We start from the raw sequence: 14048 nt of genomic DNA on the forward strand, positions 1-14048 counted from the left end.
AACTTGTTTCTTGTTTCTGAACAATTTTTAAGGACAAATTTTCTCTCTCCTTTCTTTCTTCTATTTTTTCTTCTTCTTTTCTTCTTTTTTTCTTTGGCCGGTCGCCCGGCCTCGGCCCATGGCGTGGATCGGCCGTCGAAGGCCGGCGACCTCGCCGTCGCGGCCCCTAGCGAGGCTCGGCCTCGCCTTGGCCGGGCAAGCTCGAGCGAGCCCAAATCCCGGTGAGGCCGAGCTCACCCGGCCAAGGCAGGCCGCCAGCTCGTCGCCGACCGGCGGCCATGGCCGAGGGGCCGGCAACCGGCCAAAAGAAGAAAAAAGAAAAAAAGAAAGAAAAACAAAAGGAAAAACAAAATAAAAATATTAAAAATTAAAATAAACAAAAAAAGAACACAAATTTATCAAACGTGTTTCGATTCTTTTTTTTTTTAGAACAAGTTTACCAAATGCATTTTTTTGGTAAAAAATTATTCCCTAGAATAGAAATAGTTTTTTCTATTTCTATTCCTTAGAACAATTTTTGAACGAAACACAAACAAACGCACTATTAACCGTATTTTATTTTGTGAATACGTCCATATAGTTGTACTAAGATAATAACTCTGCAGTGTTGTTTATTAACAACAATAAAGGTCTTAAGGGGTCTAAACACATGGCGGTCAAGTTTATAACCATAAAAGAGACAGTACATAACGATTACATTATAGCATAGCATATTTCTACAAATGATATGGTGGCAAATCTACTAACTAAATGCCTACGCTCTTGTGTGTTTAAATGGCATGTCATTAGCATGGGCTTAGGAGCATCATGAGATGATGTTATTTAGTGGGAGTTGCATTTAGTAACGTTTTCATATGTATCAACTTTTGCATTCAATAAAGTATTTATGAATGTATTATTATCATGTTGAATACATATTGATAAAAACCTCAATGTATTGTATAAATCTTGGGTGAAACTAAGAGCATCCAGTTATTAGTCTTGAGCACATGTTTTGTTACACGTAAAGAAAGGTTAATCATAAGGATAAGACATATGCAAGTTCATCGAACCATAAAGATATTCTCTAGAGACATAGGTATTTGTGACACTTAAGGTACAAAGGGGATGGACACATAAGGTATTACTCTCTATGAGAGGTGCTATCCATTTGTCACACTATTATATTGAATCTATATCAACAAAGTTGAAGGCACTAATAACCATAAAAATAAAAGGCTCTCTATGTGTACGTGCAGTTACCTTCATGATTCGATATTTGAGATTTTATAGATGGTATTGACTATTAAGAATTATCTCTAGACTAATGGTGCATATATGGTACAATTCAATTAATATAGTCCAAGTGCAAAAATATGAGAGTTTTTAATGTAGGCTACATTAATTGATATTGTAATTTCCAATCTATGGGATTAGTCAAATAAGGTGAGATGGAAGGTTTCTTAATTAGTATAATATGGGGTTGATTAGTGTGAGCCGAGTTGAGCCTAGCCCATAATGAGAGGGCCTAAGTGAAAACTTTATAAATAGTTGTCAAGTCTCTCCTCTAAACCTAATACACAATTATCCTCACAAATGAGCATTTGCTAAGCGCTAAAGATGAGATCGTCTCATTGAGCTAGTAATATAGAAGGCAATGGGTGAGAAGCATTTTCGCTAGATAGTCACTTTTCTGCATCAAAATGATTGATTCCAAAATAGGTACATTAATATTTCTACTTGATTATATGTATTTTTGTTTTAGTTATGGAGATCATGATATTGCGTTTTCACAACTAATAAAACCACCATGTGAAAGTTGCGTCAAACCACGTCTTAATTGTTTAACATGTATATGATTTATACATTTGTTAGATAACACTTACATAAAGTTGAAAAACAAACAAGCCTTTAACCCAACAAGGAAAAAAATGTGTCGTAGTTGTCATGGTGTAATAGATTTAGCACAAAAATGTTGTTTTGTTTACCTTAAGCTGGAAAAATACTTTTAGTTACCATGTGCCGTACACATTTCCTGTAAATCTGCGTATTGGACTGTTTGATGTGTGCCACTCTCTCTTCCTACATCATGCTACTTTAAGCTAGTAACCTTTTTGATAGATGGTTAATTTCATATATTCATGTAGTGATACGATAAGGTCTTTACATCTGAGGTCAATATAATTATGTGGTACATTTAGTAAACAAATATATTTGCAATAAATGCAGTACTCAATCTTGGTAATTTTCCATAGATTGGTAATTTTCACTTATCTCTAGTAAATATGGTACTCGCTTTTTTTTAAAGTTAAGGTTGGCAAATGCCAATCGATTTGATAAATTGCCAAATGCATTAATGCATTAATAATTTTCGTGCTACTTGAGCTTAGTTTTTCCAGTACATAAGATTTCTTTTCCTAGTGGTAAATATGCTGTTTGCCTATAAAGCGTGGGGGTAAATGTCTCTCAAATTTGGTAAATTATCAAATATGTGAATTGTTGTTCTGCTACTTGGAATGCGATAATTTGTATTGGGTCCTGCTTCAATGACCGCCCTCCGTAAAATGACAAAGTGACGGTCAAACATAGATCACAAACAATTTTTGGGAAAACTGGTTTCAATTTTTTTTACTCTATTTTTTTTTTTTTTTTTAATGTTTTCTTATTGCAAGCTCAAATCGAGGGAGATTATCATAAGAGGGCCTACAAAATCAATTTTCTTGAATATGATGAAAGAAAAATAATTGCAAGTAAAAAAATTTATCACCTACTAAAAATATCGTCAATGTCATTATATAGATCTATTAAATTTAAAAAATGAAAAAAAATACTTGAAACATTGACTTTGCAACTAATGACAAAATCATTGTAATGAATTAGTTTCTCGGTCCTTTCGCCGAAATCAAATTACTCTAGAAGGATTCTCTAGTAACTTAAAACTAAGACAAAAAATATCTATTACGTATCAAACAAATGAAGTTAAAAATAGATCATAATAAGAAAATTGAATTAGTAGAGAAAAAAATACCCATTGATCCAAATCTCATACATGAAGACGTGTCGGGACCTAAAACATGACAAGACCAATCTTAGGATCACATCAATCAAAAATAAGCCAAAAAATGATTTTTTTTTTCTTATCTCTTCTTCATTACTACCATTATTTTCAATAGCAAAGTTACTTTCAATACGAACTCTATCCATTTGAATGAGATTAGAGGAAAATTAAGAATTATATGTCTAAAATAAATAGATACAAACTAAAATTTGACAACAATGAATACCTCTTACTTTCTTGCAATGGGAAAAGTAGAGATTAATGAACCTTTCTCCACAATTATGACTTTTTCAATTACACAATCATACAATAATTGGAAGTTCAAAGCATATGAGATAATTACACATTCTACACACACACACACAAAAGATAATTACATTCCTATTTTTGAGTTATTAAGTTTTTTTTTTTTTTCAAAATTTGAGAACAATATTCACATAATCTTTTTCTTTGGCCAAAGAATAGTATCCATTCATTTAAAAGTTGCAATTGAGTTCTTCATATATTTCTTATCATTTGATTAGTATTGCAGGATTTGTTTCTTATTGTATGGATATTATTATTTTGATTTGTTTCTCAATTTGAGCTTGTGATAAAGAATTATACAGGTCAGAAAAAAAAATAGAGTAAAAATGAAACCGATTGAGGAAGTCAACGATTTCCACAAAAATTTCTTGTGGCCCATGTTTGACTGTTACTCCATTATTTTATGGAGGACAGTCAGTTAAGCATTATTCATTTATATTTTGTTGAAATGTGCTCTTGGGACATTTGTTAAATCATCAAATATGGAATTATTGTAATTTTCGATGCACTAATTGACCTTACGATATGTGTTCATTAGTACATATTATTTCAATGTTTATGATATATCCAACAAAACATTTATATCTCACCTCTCCTGGACTAGGTTATTGTAAATTTTTCCTCGTTCTTAAGTGAGATTTTTCCCTATCTTAATTATCATGCTTATTCTAACAATTTTCGCACATGCCGGTTTTTTTTCTTCACATTACGAGTTTATGAATTTGAAAATGAGGTTGCCCATCTTGTGATCATCTTTGAACTATCAATCATCTAGAGCATTCTTTGCAAATCTCAGTTAAAATCGTTAATTTCTTCTCCAATATATATACATGCCAACAAAACTTTCCAACAATTCTCTTATCAAGATACTTGATTTCTGAAATGGTAACATGTGAATCTTCACATAGTAGAAATTATTAGGTGAACGCTCTATATATACTAGAAGGATTTAGGACTTTTCAAAAGTTGGTTCCCTATGACCATATAAATTTCACCAGATAAGATAGCGCACATTGATTTTAATAGATAATACTTGCACACCTAATAATTCTTCACATGTAGCGTAGACCGCTTGTAGCTAACTCTCTATATATAATACCATGTTGGGAAATAATGGGTACTACTAATTCTATGTATATAAGACATGCCACACGTCATGAGATGATGAACATGGATGCATATGGTCTTAGATAGTACCATATTTAAGTATAGAAAATTCTTTGATCAAACTTATATATGTGTTGTCAAACTATCTATCTAACTAAACAACAAAAGATAACCCTATTTAATCCTTTCCTATACGGAAGACAAGTCAAATTGAGATTCGATGGTGTACAATCATTCCAAAGCCGTTTAACTCATGACCTTCCAACACCAAAATTTAAAGCTAACATCTTTTATCACCTCCAAATGTATAGACGGACTTACAAGTAAAAGACAGATAACTAACAAATAATGGTGTCTAATTATTTCCGGTCCCCGCACAACAAAATACATAGCTTATGGACACATGTCGCGAGTCCTGTATGTTAATTTCAAAGATAGGGAAAAACGAAAAACGGAGAATCTAGGGAAACTAAAAAGGAAGAAAGGAAGGAATTCTTCATCGCATTGGCAAGCACGTCGGTGGGGGCTTCTTCTGGTGGTGAATTCATCCGCGAGGAGTTGAATATTCGGCGCGACAGCAGCGAGGTTGAGTGCGCGGACGGGTCGGAATCGGACCGGGCCGTGGCGTGGACTCCGCCCAACTCGAAATTCTCCTGCGAAAAACAAAACAAAAACAAACAAAAAACGGACGACAGACCAAAAAGAAAACTGGCAGGTTGGATTTCATTTTCTAATAGTCGGAATTGGAATGACAGTGAGCGTCGCTCGCCGCGTGAAGGTCGGCGTCGTTTGCAGCGGCGGCGGCGGCGGTAGTTGGCGGAATGGGACGTCCCAACTCAACTTCTTTGAATTTTGAATAGTCAAATTCCTCCTACACAAAATCATCTCCCATTTGTTGTCATTATTCTTTATTATTATTTTTTTTATTTTTAAGAAAAAAGGGGAGCCGCCTTCTCTTGACCTTCTCCTCCTTCAATTCCCTCCACCTGATTCCCTTCTCGCATCGCCATTTCGGTCCGTTGACTCTTGCAGATTGCGTTGCCCGGGAGAGGAGGAGGAGGAGGAGGACAGGGGGAGATGATGGCGGATGCATTTCATCCGCCTCCGTCGGCGGCGGACTCCGGCCACGGCCCCGACGGCGCGGGGTTCCTCCGAGCACACGAGGCCTGGAAGGGCAACAATGTGAGTTTCCCTCGCTGCTCTCCGTCGCTCTCCGATTTCTCCGGGAGTCAACTCCGCTCGTTCTAAATTCGATTGTTTCTTTGACTTTTCGAATCGCGCTCTCGTGCGCGGATTGGGATTTCGCGGCGGATTGTGCGAGCTAGTGTCGGTTCTGATCGCGCGTGTTTTTCCGTCTTAGCCGTAGTCGCTGAGCAAGAACATCAGATTGACCCGAGGTGCTTTGGTCCTCAGCTGAATCTGATCAACCAATCACTTTGGGCGTTTTAATCTGAACGACGACATACATACAATGTTGTCTTTCTTCTTTGCAGTTAACACTGTTGGTTAGAGATGCAAGTTGCTATGCCCTGTCGGTGAAGCGGCTTCTCGCCGCTTGATAGTTTCTCTGGCGATTGTGCAGGATGTTTTGCATGCTAGTATGTGTCCGTGTACTGAAATGATCGAACTTTTCTCTATTAGATGCTTGTTGAGCTCCACTTCAAGGCTAGGTCGCATACTAGCATGTACGCAACCAAGCACAATGATTTCAAAAGGTTCTACTTTGTAGAATAATAACATCGATTTCAATTTGCACTGGCATGATGGGAACGCAAGGAGGATTCCCCGGATAACGCAATTAAATATGATTCTAGAAAATGTGAAATACTTGAAGAATCTGTCCAGTGGACGGCTAATATGGCTTAAACTAGACACCAGTCGTTCTGTTGCTGCCACTGGGACTCATGTAGGGGTGCTCGTTGTCCTCATAGCAAGGAAGTCATCATATAGTTTGTCCTGTGCTGGTTGTATTCATCTAGAATTCTTATTCAAATCATGATTAATTCTGTCACGGCAGGATAACTGGGAAGTGCTAACATCGTCAAAGGTTTTATGTCCTTTGACCCACAGCTCGCTGCCCTACTAACTTGTATATATTTCGTTAACTTGGCGTATTTATGTTTGGTTGTTCCAATTTGCAGGTTTTTGTTCTTCAAGGGAGGCTAATATTTGGACCTGATGCGAGATCTCTTATCTTAACCCTACTGCTTATCATTGGTCCTGTTGCTGTTTTCTGTATCTTTGTTGCCAGAAAATTGATTCATGATTTTCAGCATCACTTGGGAATCTTGATAATGGTCATTGTTCTCGTATTGACCTTATCTGTAAGTCTGGTCCCTATCTACTTTAAAATTTCCTTTTTGTGTTAATTCAAGTTTCACTTAGTAAAGTTCCACGACCCTCGTAAATTTTCTATTAGGTTTATGGCAATAACTGGTCAAATTAGTATGAGATATTTTTATACAATTAAGGATTTATAGATGAAAGAACAAACAACAGCTAATCCTTCTGGTTCATATGTGCTTTCCTCTGATATTTCTTGGTATCTGTTTTATCAGGTTCTGATTTTCCTGCTGTTGGTATCAGCAAGAGATCCTGGTATAGTTCCTCGTAGTACTCACCCACCAGATGAGATTTCTCAAAACGAGGGACACGACTCACGAATAAAAAGAGGTGATGATCAATGGAATAACAGTGAAGGTCAAATACTGTGGTACTTGCATGCTATTCAGGCCTCCTCGATGTTCTCACTGTTCAATATGCAACAACTGTGTTGAAAGATTTGACCATCATTGCCCTTGGGTTGGCCAATGCATAGGATTGGTAAGTTCATTTTTGTAGCAGTTTTTTTTTGGTTCACTGATTGTGACAGATAGCTAACCTAAATAGAAGATAAATTTAAAAGAAAATATCAAGTTTATATTTTAAGCAGTGATCCACCCGTGCCATGCACTTTGCTGTAGAGAACACATCAATGATCAAATGTCACAGCATTTTGTCAACTTCTTTTCTTGTGGAAACAGGAAGTTTCATCACATTGGGGAAAATCATTTTGGATGGTAAAAGTGTGAATTGATCGACACAGTAAATTTTCTGCCTCGAAACATAGTGGGAAGAAATGCGTTCTTGAAGATTAGCCAAAATAGATTCTGCAGCTGTGATCCTTTAGCCAATTTCCTTTATATAATTAATTGGATTGGCGTTTATTTAGCCTTATTATGTAATAGAAGCATCAGATAGTAATTAGGTGGGAAACCTTTTGGTGTCTCAGCAGGTAATATCTGAGTTGGATTTACCAATGATTACCATATCAATCTTTATACTTCCCATCATTAGATTAGACCATATATCTAAAGTGTTTGTTGGGCGTACGCTGATGATATTTTAAATACGTGGGTGTTGACCTATTGCACTCTTGCTTAGATGATGATTGTCTAATTTGATCCAACTAGTAATATGGGTACTATGCACTATCGCATCTAATGCCCTCTTGCTCAGATGATGATTGTCCGATTGGATCCAACTAGTAATATGAGTGCTATGCTCTATCACATGTGTGCTTTGAGAATTATCATTACTGCTCTACTTTATTAGCTAGTGGCTGTGATGTTACTGACTAAGGCTCTTTTTTCTCTGTGTCAGCGGAACTACCGATTCTTCCTCATGTTCGTTTTCTCTGCAACTCTTCTCTGCCTATATATCTTCAGCTTCTGCTGGGTCTATATTGCTAGAATCATGGATGACAAGCATGTCTCAGTCTGGAGAGCATTAATCAAAAGTCCTGCCTCCATTGTGCTGATAATTTACTGTTTCTTATCAGTTTGGTTTGTTGGAGGCTTGACCGTCTTCCATCTTTATCTCATCAGCACAAACCAGGTTAGCAAATTTCCTCAAGTTATATAGCTACATGGTGAGTCTGGGAAAATTTTGAAAAGTAGCTTTGGACAGCCAAAGGCCTTTGAGCTGCTTTGGAGTTTGGGCTTGGCAAAGGCAAGTTTGGGTTCAAAGAGTTTCACAATAGATTAAGCAAGCACAAAAACTTCCTGTAAATAATAGTCTTTGGAGTTGAATGCTGCTTTTCAAATTTTTTCCATACTCACTATCTAGTGGATTATGCCTCTCTTTGCCTGTGTTTCACATATCATAGCAGGAGTTGCCCTGTTATGATGAAAATCCAAGACATCAATTTCTCATACGATATGACATGTCCTTTGATGCTTTGCAATGTTGATGTGCTCTTGCAGACTACTTATGAGAACTTCAGGTATCGCTATGATGACAAGATAATCCCTTTAATAAAGGGGTCTTAGGGAACTTCAAGGAGGTATTCTTCTCTCCAATACCTCCATCAAGGAACAATTTCAGGGCCAAGATACCAAAGGAGCCTCAGTTTCCTTCTCGAAGAATGAATGGCGGTTTTGCTGGCCAGAATGGCTCCTTGAAAGAGTTTGTAAATGTTGACAGAGAGATCTACATTAACTATCGAACAGAACATGGTGGGGGATCAATTTCTGAATCAGAAAGAGTCGGTAAGGTGAATTTACCATACGAGCCTCAAATTTCACACCTAATGGAGGATGGGATTATGACTTCTAGGACGAGTGAGGCCCTTGCCAGTACAGAAACGGAGATGAATCCAACTGGAGATAGCGCAAAGGAAGATAGTATTAATTCATCTGGACATAGCACAAATGTAAGGATTACTGATGGTGGTTTTGAAAATGATCGCGGATTGATTGTTTTGCATCGGAACTTTGAAGGGTGAGTGCAGGCTGGAATATGTCTAGTGAAGTTTTTGCATTGCCGACTGGAGATGATGAAATGGTACATCAGAGATTTGGGTACCTTAGGCAGATTCACGAGACTGTCTGAATCGGTGAAATATCTGTTGCTTTATATCAAAGATAAAAGAAGACGATGGAGATGACGAGGATACTTGTTGTAAATGTTACTGTATATATGGATAGGCTGTCAGCAAAGAGCTGCAGTAAGGCAGCCATCGTATATAATATAATATACCGATACAAAATCCTCTTTGTAAGACTAGTATCTCTTGAGACATTGCATGATTGTGTATTCCTTCGAAGCACTCTCTGGTTGTGAGGGTGTGGAGCTCACTTGAGTAGGATTCTGAGTCATAGACCAAGCCTTCGCCGCGTTTGCGTTCTTGTCAAGCGTCAACCTCCATTATTCATTCATGGATTTCATGTATTGCCCTGTTCTTTTTATTTATTTGTGTTTCAGAGGTTATTTGAGTTGTTCCTGTCTGGTCTGCTTTTCGCAGCATACAAGGTAAAAAACATGTGTGAATTGGGAAATGGCTTACGGTTGTCTGATCCTATTTCATCAAAAACAAGCAAGGAGTGACCGAGTGAAGAAGTTTTAGGAAGCAACTTCAAAGTGCACATGCAGAAGGATGATAGGGTTACCGGGTATTGTAAAGAGAAGGCGAAAAAATGATCCATGAAGGCACAGATTAATGATGGCGAGTTAAAATTCCATGCAAGAATGTCCAAAGATGGACAAACGAACGATTTGCTAGACGTGCCATTGTCTTTATCGAAAGATCGTCGGGCATACTTCACGCTTAAGATACACCCAATTCGTCTTGGGAATCAAGTAAAGAATCGGATCGAAACGGGACGAACGTAACACGTAATACTATTTGGGGACCGCAAATTGAGTAGTGATTTCTATATATATATTTTTCGCATCGCCACCAAACGTGGACCATTTTACAAAAATAAAGCGAGAGCCCCAAGGGCATTCAAATCTCTCTCTCTCTCTCTTTCTCTATCTCTTGTTCACTCTTTACCTTTCCAGTATTCTTCTCCAAAATCCGCCTGCCTTCTTCTCCGTTCCCAGTGCGAGGAGCTCGGCTAGGGTTTTTTCCCCGTCGTCCCGTCTCGAGGTCGAAGATGATAGACTTCGGGAGAGTGCAGAAGGAGCTCCAGGAATGCAGCAAGGATTCCCAAGCGTCGGGCATCAAGGTGAGCCCTAAAGCCGACAACCTCGCCCGCCTGGTCGGCACCATCCCGGTCCGATCGGCACCCCTTACGAAGGCGGCACTTTCCAAATCGACATCACTCTTCCCGGTACCTTCCCGCCCTTCTGTTGCCTCGCAGTTCGTCCCTGCGTCGTCGGGGGCCTGTCTCGTCTTTCTCGTCGTCTGGAGTTCAGTGTGGGTCGAGCACGTCTCGCGTGTGTCGTTTAGCTTTTCCTCCGGTTTCGTTGTCTGCTGGGTATCGCGTGGGAGTGAGAGAGCGTGTATGTTCATAGCTAGATTCTCGAAGATGGTTTAAGCACTGTCCGTGTGTAATTCCCGGCGGTTATTTTAATTGGGGACATCGACTTTCGGTTCTGAGAAGACACGATTATGGACCGAATCGGCACCTGGAGTGCCGTTGTGTTTTAAGTCATTTGCTTCATTGATCTGTCTATTTTGGATGTTGGACACCCTCTGAAAACTGAGCGGTACTTGCCGTATGTGTGTATGTGTGTGCCGATGAGTGGGTGGGTTGGAGGGATCCTCCTTAAAAATGGCAAATTTGAACTCAAGACAGTGATTTAGAATGACTACAATGTCTGCACCGCTTGTTTTTTCTCGGTTCTGCGCTGTTACGTGTGCCTTTCTTTTTCATTTATGTGGTGTAAGTTTATTTGCTGTTATAAAGTGCAGAAAGAGTGACATTTTGATCTTGCATTGTAATGATTGATATCCATTATTTTTCATTTTCTTGGTGCAGATGCATATCCATTCCAGCCCCCAAAATGCAGTTTGCGACCAAAGTTTGGTAGGATGAAATGTTGTTTGCTGCTTTTTTCTTGTCGTTGTTAGGTAATGCATACGGTAGCTAATCTTTTGTTACTGAAAGATGAGATGGAAGCCCAAGCATGTGATGGGCACTTAATGCCGTCACCCCTACTCATGTTGGATAACCAGGAATCAGGGAAACTTCTATGCCTTAATTATGGCTCATTCCTTATTCATATTTTGTGCAACTCCAGTCTAAACATTCCAGACCAAACCTTAACCATACGAATTCTCTGAAGTAACCTTGTTGATAAATTTATCTGTTTTCATCATTTTTTCTGCACTTTACTTAGATGGAGGCCTAACTTGTTTGTGCATCTTTTAACATTCTCTATTGAAACAGCATCCTGTTGGAATGACTTCCAAGCTTAAGTTGAGTTTCTCTTTGTACTCAGTCGGCATTAAATTCTCCCCACATAGGCCTTTGAAAATTTAAGTAATCAAAGAACACTTTGTGGACCCGGTTTCAGTCTCCTCGATATCTCATTATGTGAGGAATATGAAGCTAAAATGCGAACTCTAGCTGTAGTAAGTTGCTAAATCAAAATTCAGATTGATAGATATAAGTATTTTGTGCGTACTTAAATTGTGTAGGCACCCTAATATCAGCAGCCAAAGTGGGGCAATATGTTTGGACATCTTGAAGGACCAATGGAGCCCAGCACTCACTTTGAAGACTGCACTTCTTTCTATACAAGCATTGTTGTCTGCCCCTGAACCTGATGACCCTCAAGATGCGGTGGTAGCACAACAGGTTCCCTTCACTGCTGGCATTGCCTCTTTGTTTACATATTTTTGTTGATGGATTTAGTTGTAATGTAATAAAGTGTCTGTATAAGGATATTACAGTATCTTAAAGACTACCAGACATTCGTTGGCACAGCACGATATTGGACTGAAACCTTTGCCAAGACATCTGCCCTTGGGGTTGAAGAAAAGGTAATGCTGCTCTGTTTTTGGGTGTGTGCGTGTGTGTGTGTGTGGTGATGTAAATGTGTGTATTTGTGTGGGCATTGTATATGCTGTAATCTCTTAGTGCTTTCACGTGTATAACTATCAGGGGGAAAACATTAGAATGCATTTTTGTAAGATTATTCCCAACAGAAGTCTAAAATTTTTTACAGCCTGAAATATTTATTTGTGACTCCAGATTTGCATGACTTATCAGTTATCACCTTAGCATTCTTAGTGAAAATTGCTTAAATGATAGCAACTGGAATAAGTGAGTTTTGATGTAGGTACAACGGCTGGTGGAAATGGGCTTCCTTGAATCTCTTGTGAGGAGTACACTGGACGCTGTTGGTGGTGATGAGAACTTGGCTCTTGAAAACTTTGCTCTGCCTAGTGTTCGACAACTACTGATTGTAAAGTTCCTTGCAGTGTCCATGATTGAGACCCAATAGTATAACTTGCAAAGATTTAATTACATATAGTTAACCTGCTCGGTTAATGCATGGTTTGGATGCTGGGGAATATTGTGGTCCTCCTTATAGACATCAATGCTGGATCAATTAGTTTTATGACATAATTGGCTGACAACCTGTTACAATAGAAGTGCATACGGTTGATAATTCTGATGAGGAGTTGGGATCATGAACTCCTGCTGATGAGAAAAGGGTCTCTATTGAAATGGTGGATACTTCTGTGAGTAATTAGTATGATTTGCTTTGGCAAAGAATGTGGTTATGGAGGTGGTTCGCTATTCACTAGTTATTATAAATTTCTAATTCTGTGCACCAATTGCATTGAGTATTGCGGCAGGATTTTCCATCAGTTGACTTCTGGATTTGGTTTGTATTGATCGTGCTTAATTGGTTACATGGGAATGGGATATCTGGGGTGGAATTGGATCGCTGTATTTTGTAGAATAAAGTCTGTGCTGTGAATGTCACATGTTGTAGCTGTAAAATAGGGCCCTCTATTTTTTCCTGTAAAATAGGAATCAATACCTTGGCGTGTTACACAGATAGATCCTTCTCTACCACAGTGGAAATTTATGGTAATTTTTCGTTTGTCAGTTGGCAGATAATTTTCTTTAAGCTCATTTTCATACTATGAGAGATTGTGAAAGATTTGAGTTTGGTTGCTTTTGACATGGATTGATCGAGTTATTGAGATCAAATTAACTGGCCGCCTTTCTTAATGTTTCGGTTGATCAGCAGCTTATGATGTTGGCAGTCAAGTGAAACTCACTCATGACGAGGTTGAATTGGGACTGCACAAAATGCAGTTTTTTTTTGTGGTCGAAAACAGGATTTTGCATTCATTCATTATACTAAACGAGCCTTACAAGTAATATGACCCATCTCTCTCTCTCTCTCTCTCTCTCTCTCTCTCTCTCTCTCTCTCTCGGCAGTCAGGTGAAACCTCACTCATAATGAGAGATCGAATTGGGACTGCACAGAAGGCAGTAAACACGACCCATCTCTCTCTCTCTCTCTCTCTCTCTCTCTCTCTCTCTCTCTCTCTGTGTGATAAAATCAAAAGGATTGGATTGAACTAAAAGTAAGGTCTTTTCTTTTTTATTATTCAGACATGAGTTATCGCTGGCATCAAATTGCAGTGGAACTTTTGAATTTAGATCAATCTCATGGGCAAATGCACAAGGATTTTTCATTGAACCCCTTAATATTTGACGAATGTAGAGAGATACTTTGATGCTAGATACAGAGTTTCAGGATCCATCTATTAGAAGTAGAAGGGTCTTGATTTCACCTTAAATGAAAAGATGAAAACTACAATTGAATCAGTTGCAACGATAAACGGTGAATCTCCTGGGAGGGT

General features: G+C 38.5%; 2 protein-coding genes across 2 annotated transcripts; both read left to right on the forward strand.

The window, feature by feature from the left end:
* Positions 1-5327: 5327 nt before the first annotated feature.
* LOC120289631 (probable protein S-acyltransferase 7) lies at positions 5328-9700 on the forward strand. The gene is given in 7 exon segments (XM_039304856.1): positions 5328-5632; positions 6592-6774; positions 7009-7115; positions 7117-7273; positions 8093-8326; positions 8695-8731; positions 8734-9700. Coding segments are annotated over 7 exon segments (1305 nt in total). The 5' UTR covers positions 5328-5527; the 3' UTR covers positions 9216-9700.
* Positions 9701-10185: 485 nt separating this feature from the next.
* Positions 10186-13004, forward strand: LOC104426110 (ubiquitin-conjugating enzyme E2 27). Its single transcript, XM_010039058.3, is given in 7 exon segments — positions 10186-10480; positions 10483-10545; positions 11197-11217; positions 11220-11244; positions 11859-12018; positions 12114-12203; positions 12503-13004. Coding segments are annotated over 7 exon segments (636 nt in total). The 5' UTR covers positions 10186-10368; the 3' UTR covers positions 12668-13004.
* The last annotated feature ends 1044 nt before the right edge of the window (positions 13005-14048 follow it).

Source organism: Eucalyptus grandis, chromosome 11, assembly GCF_016545825.1.
Source record: "Eucalyptus grandis isolate ANBG69807.140 chromosome 11, ASM1654582v1, whole genome shotgun sequence".
NCBI lineage: Eukaryota > Viridiplantae > Streptophyta > Magnoliopsida > Myrtales > Myrtaceae > Eucalyptus > Eucalyptus grandis.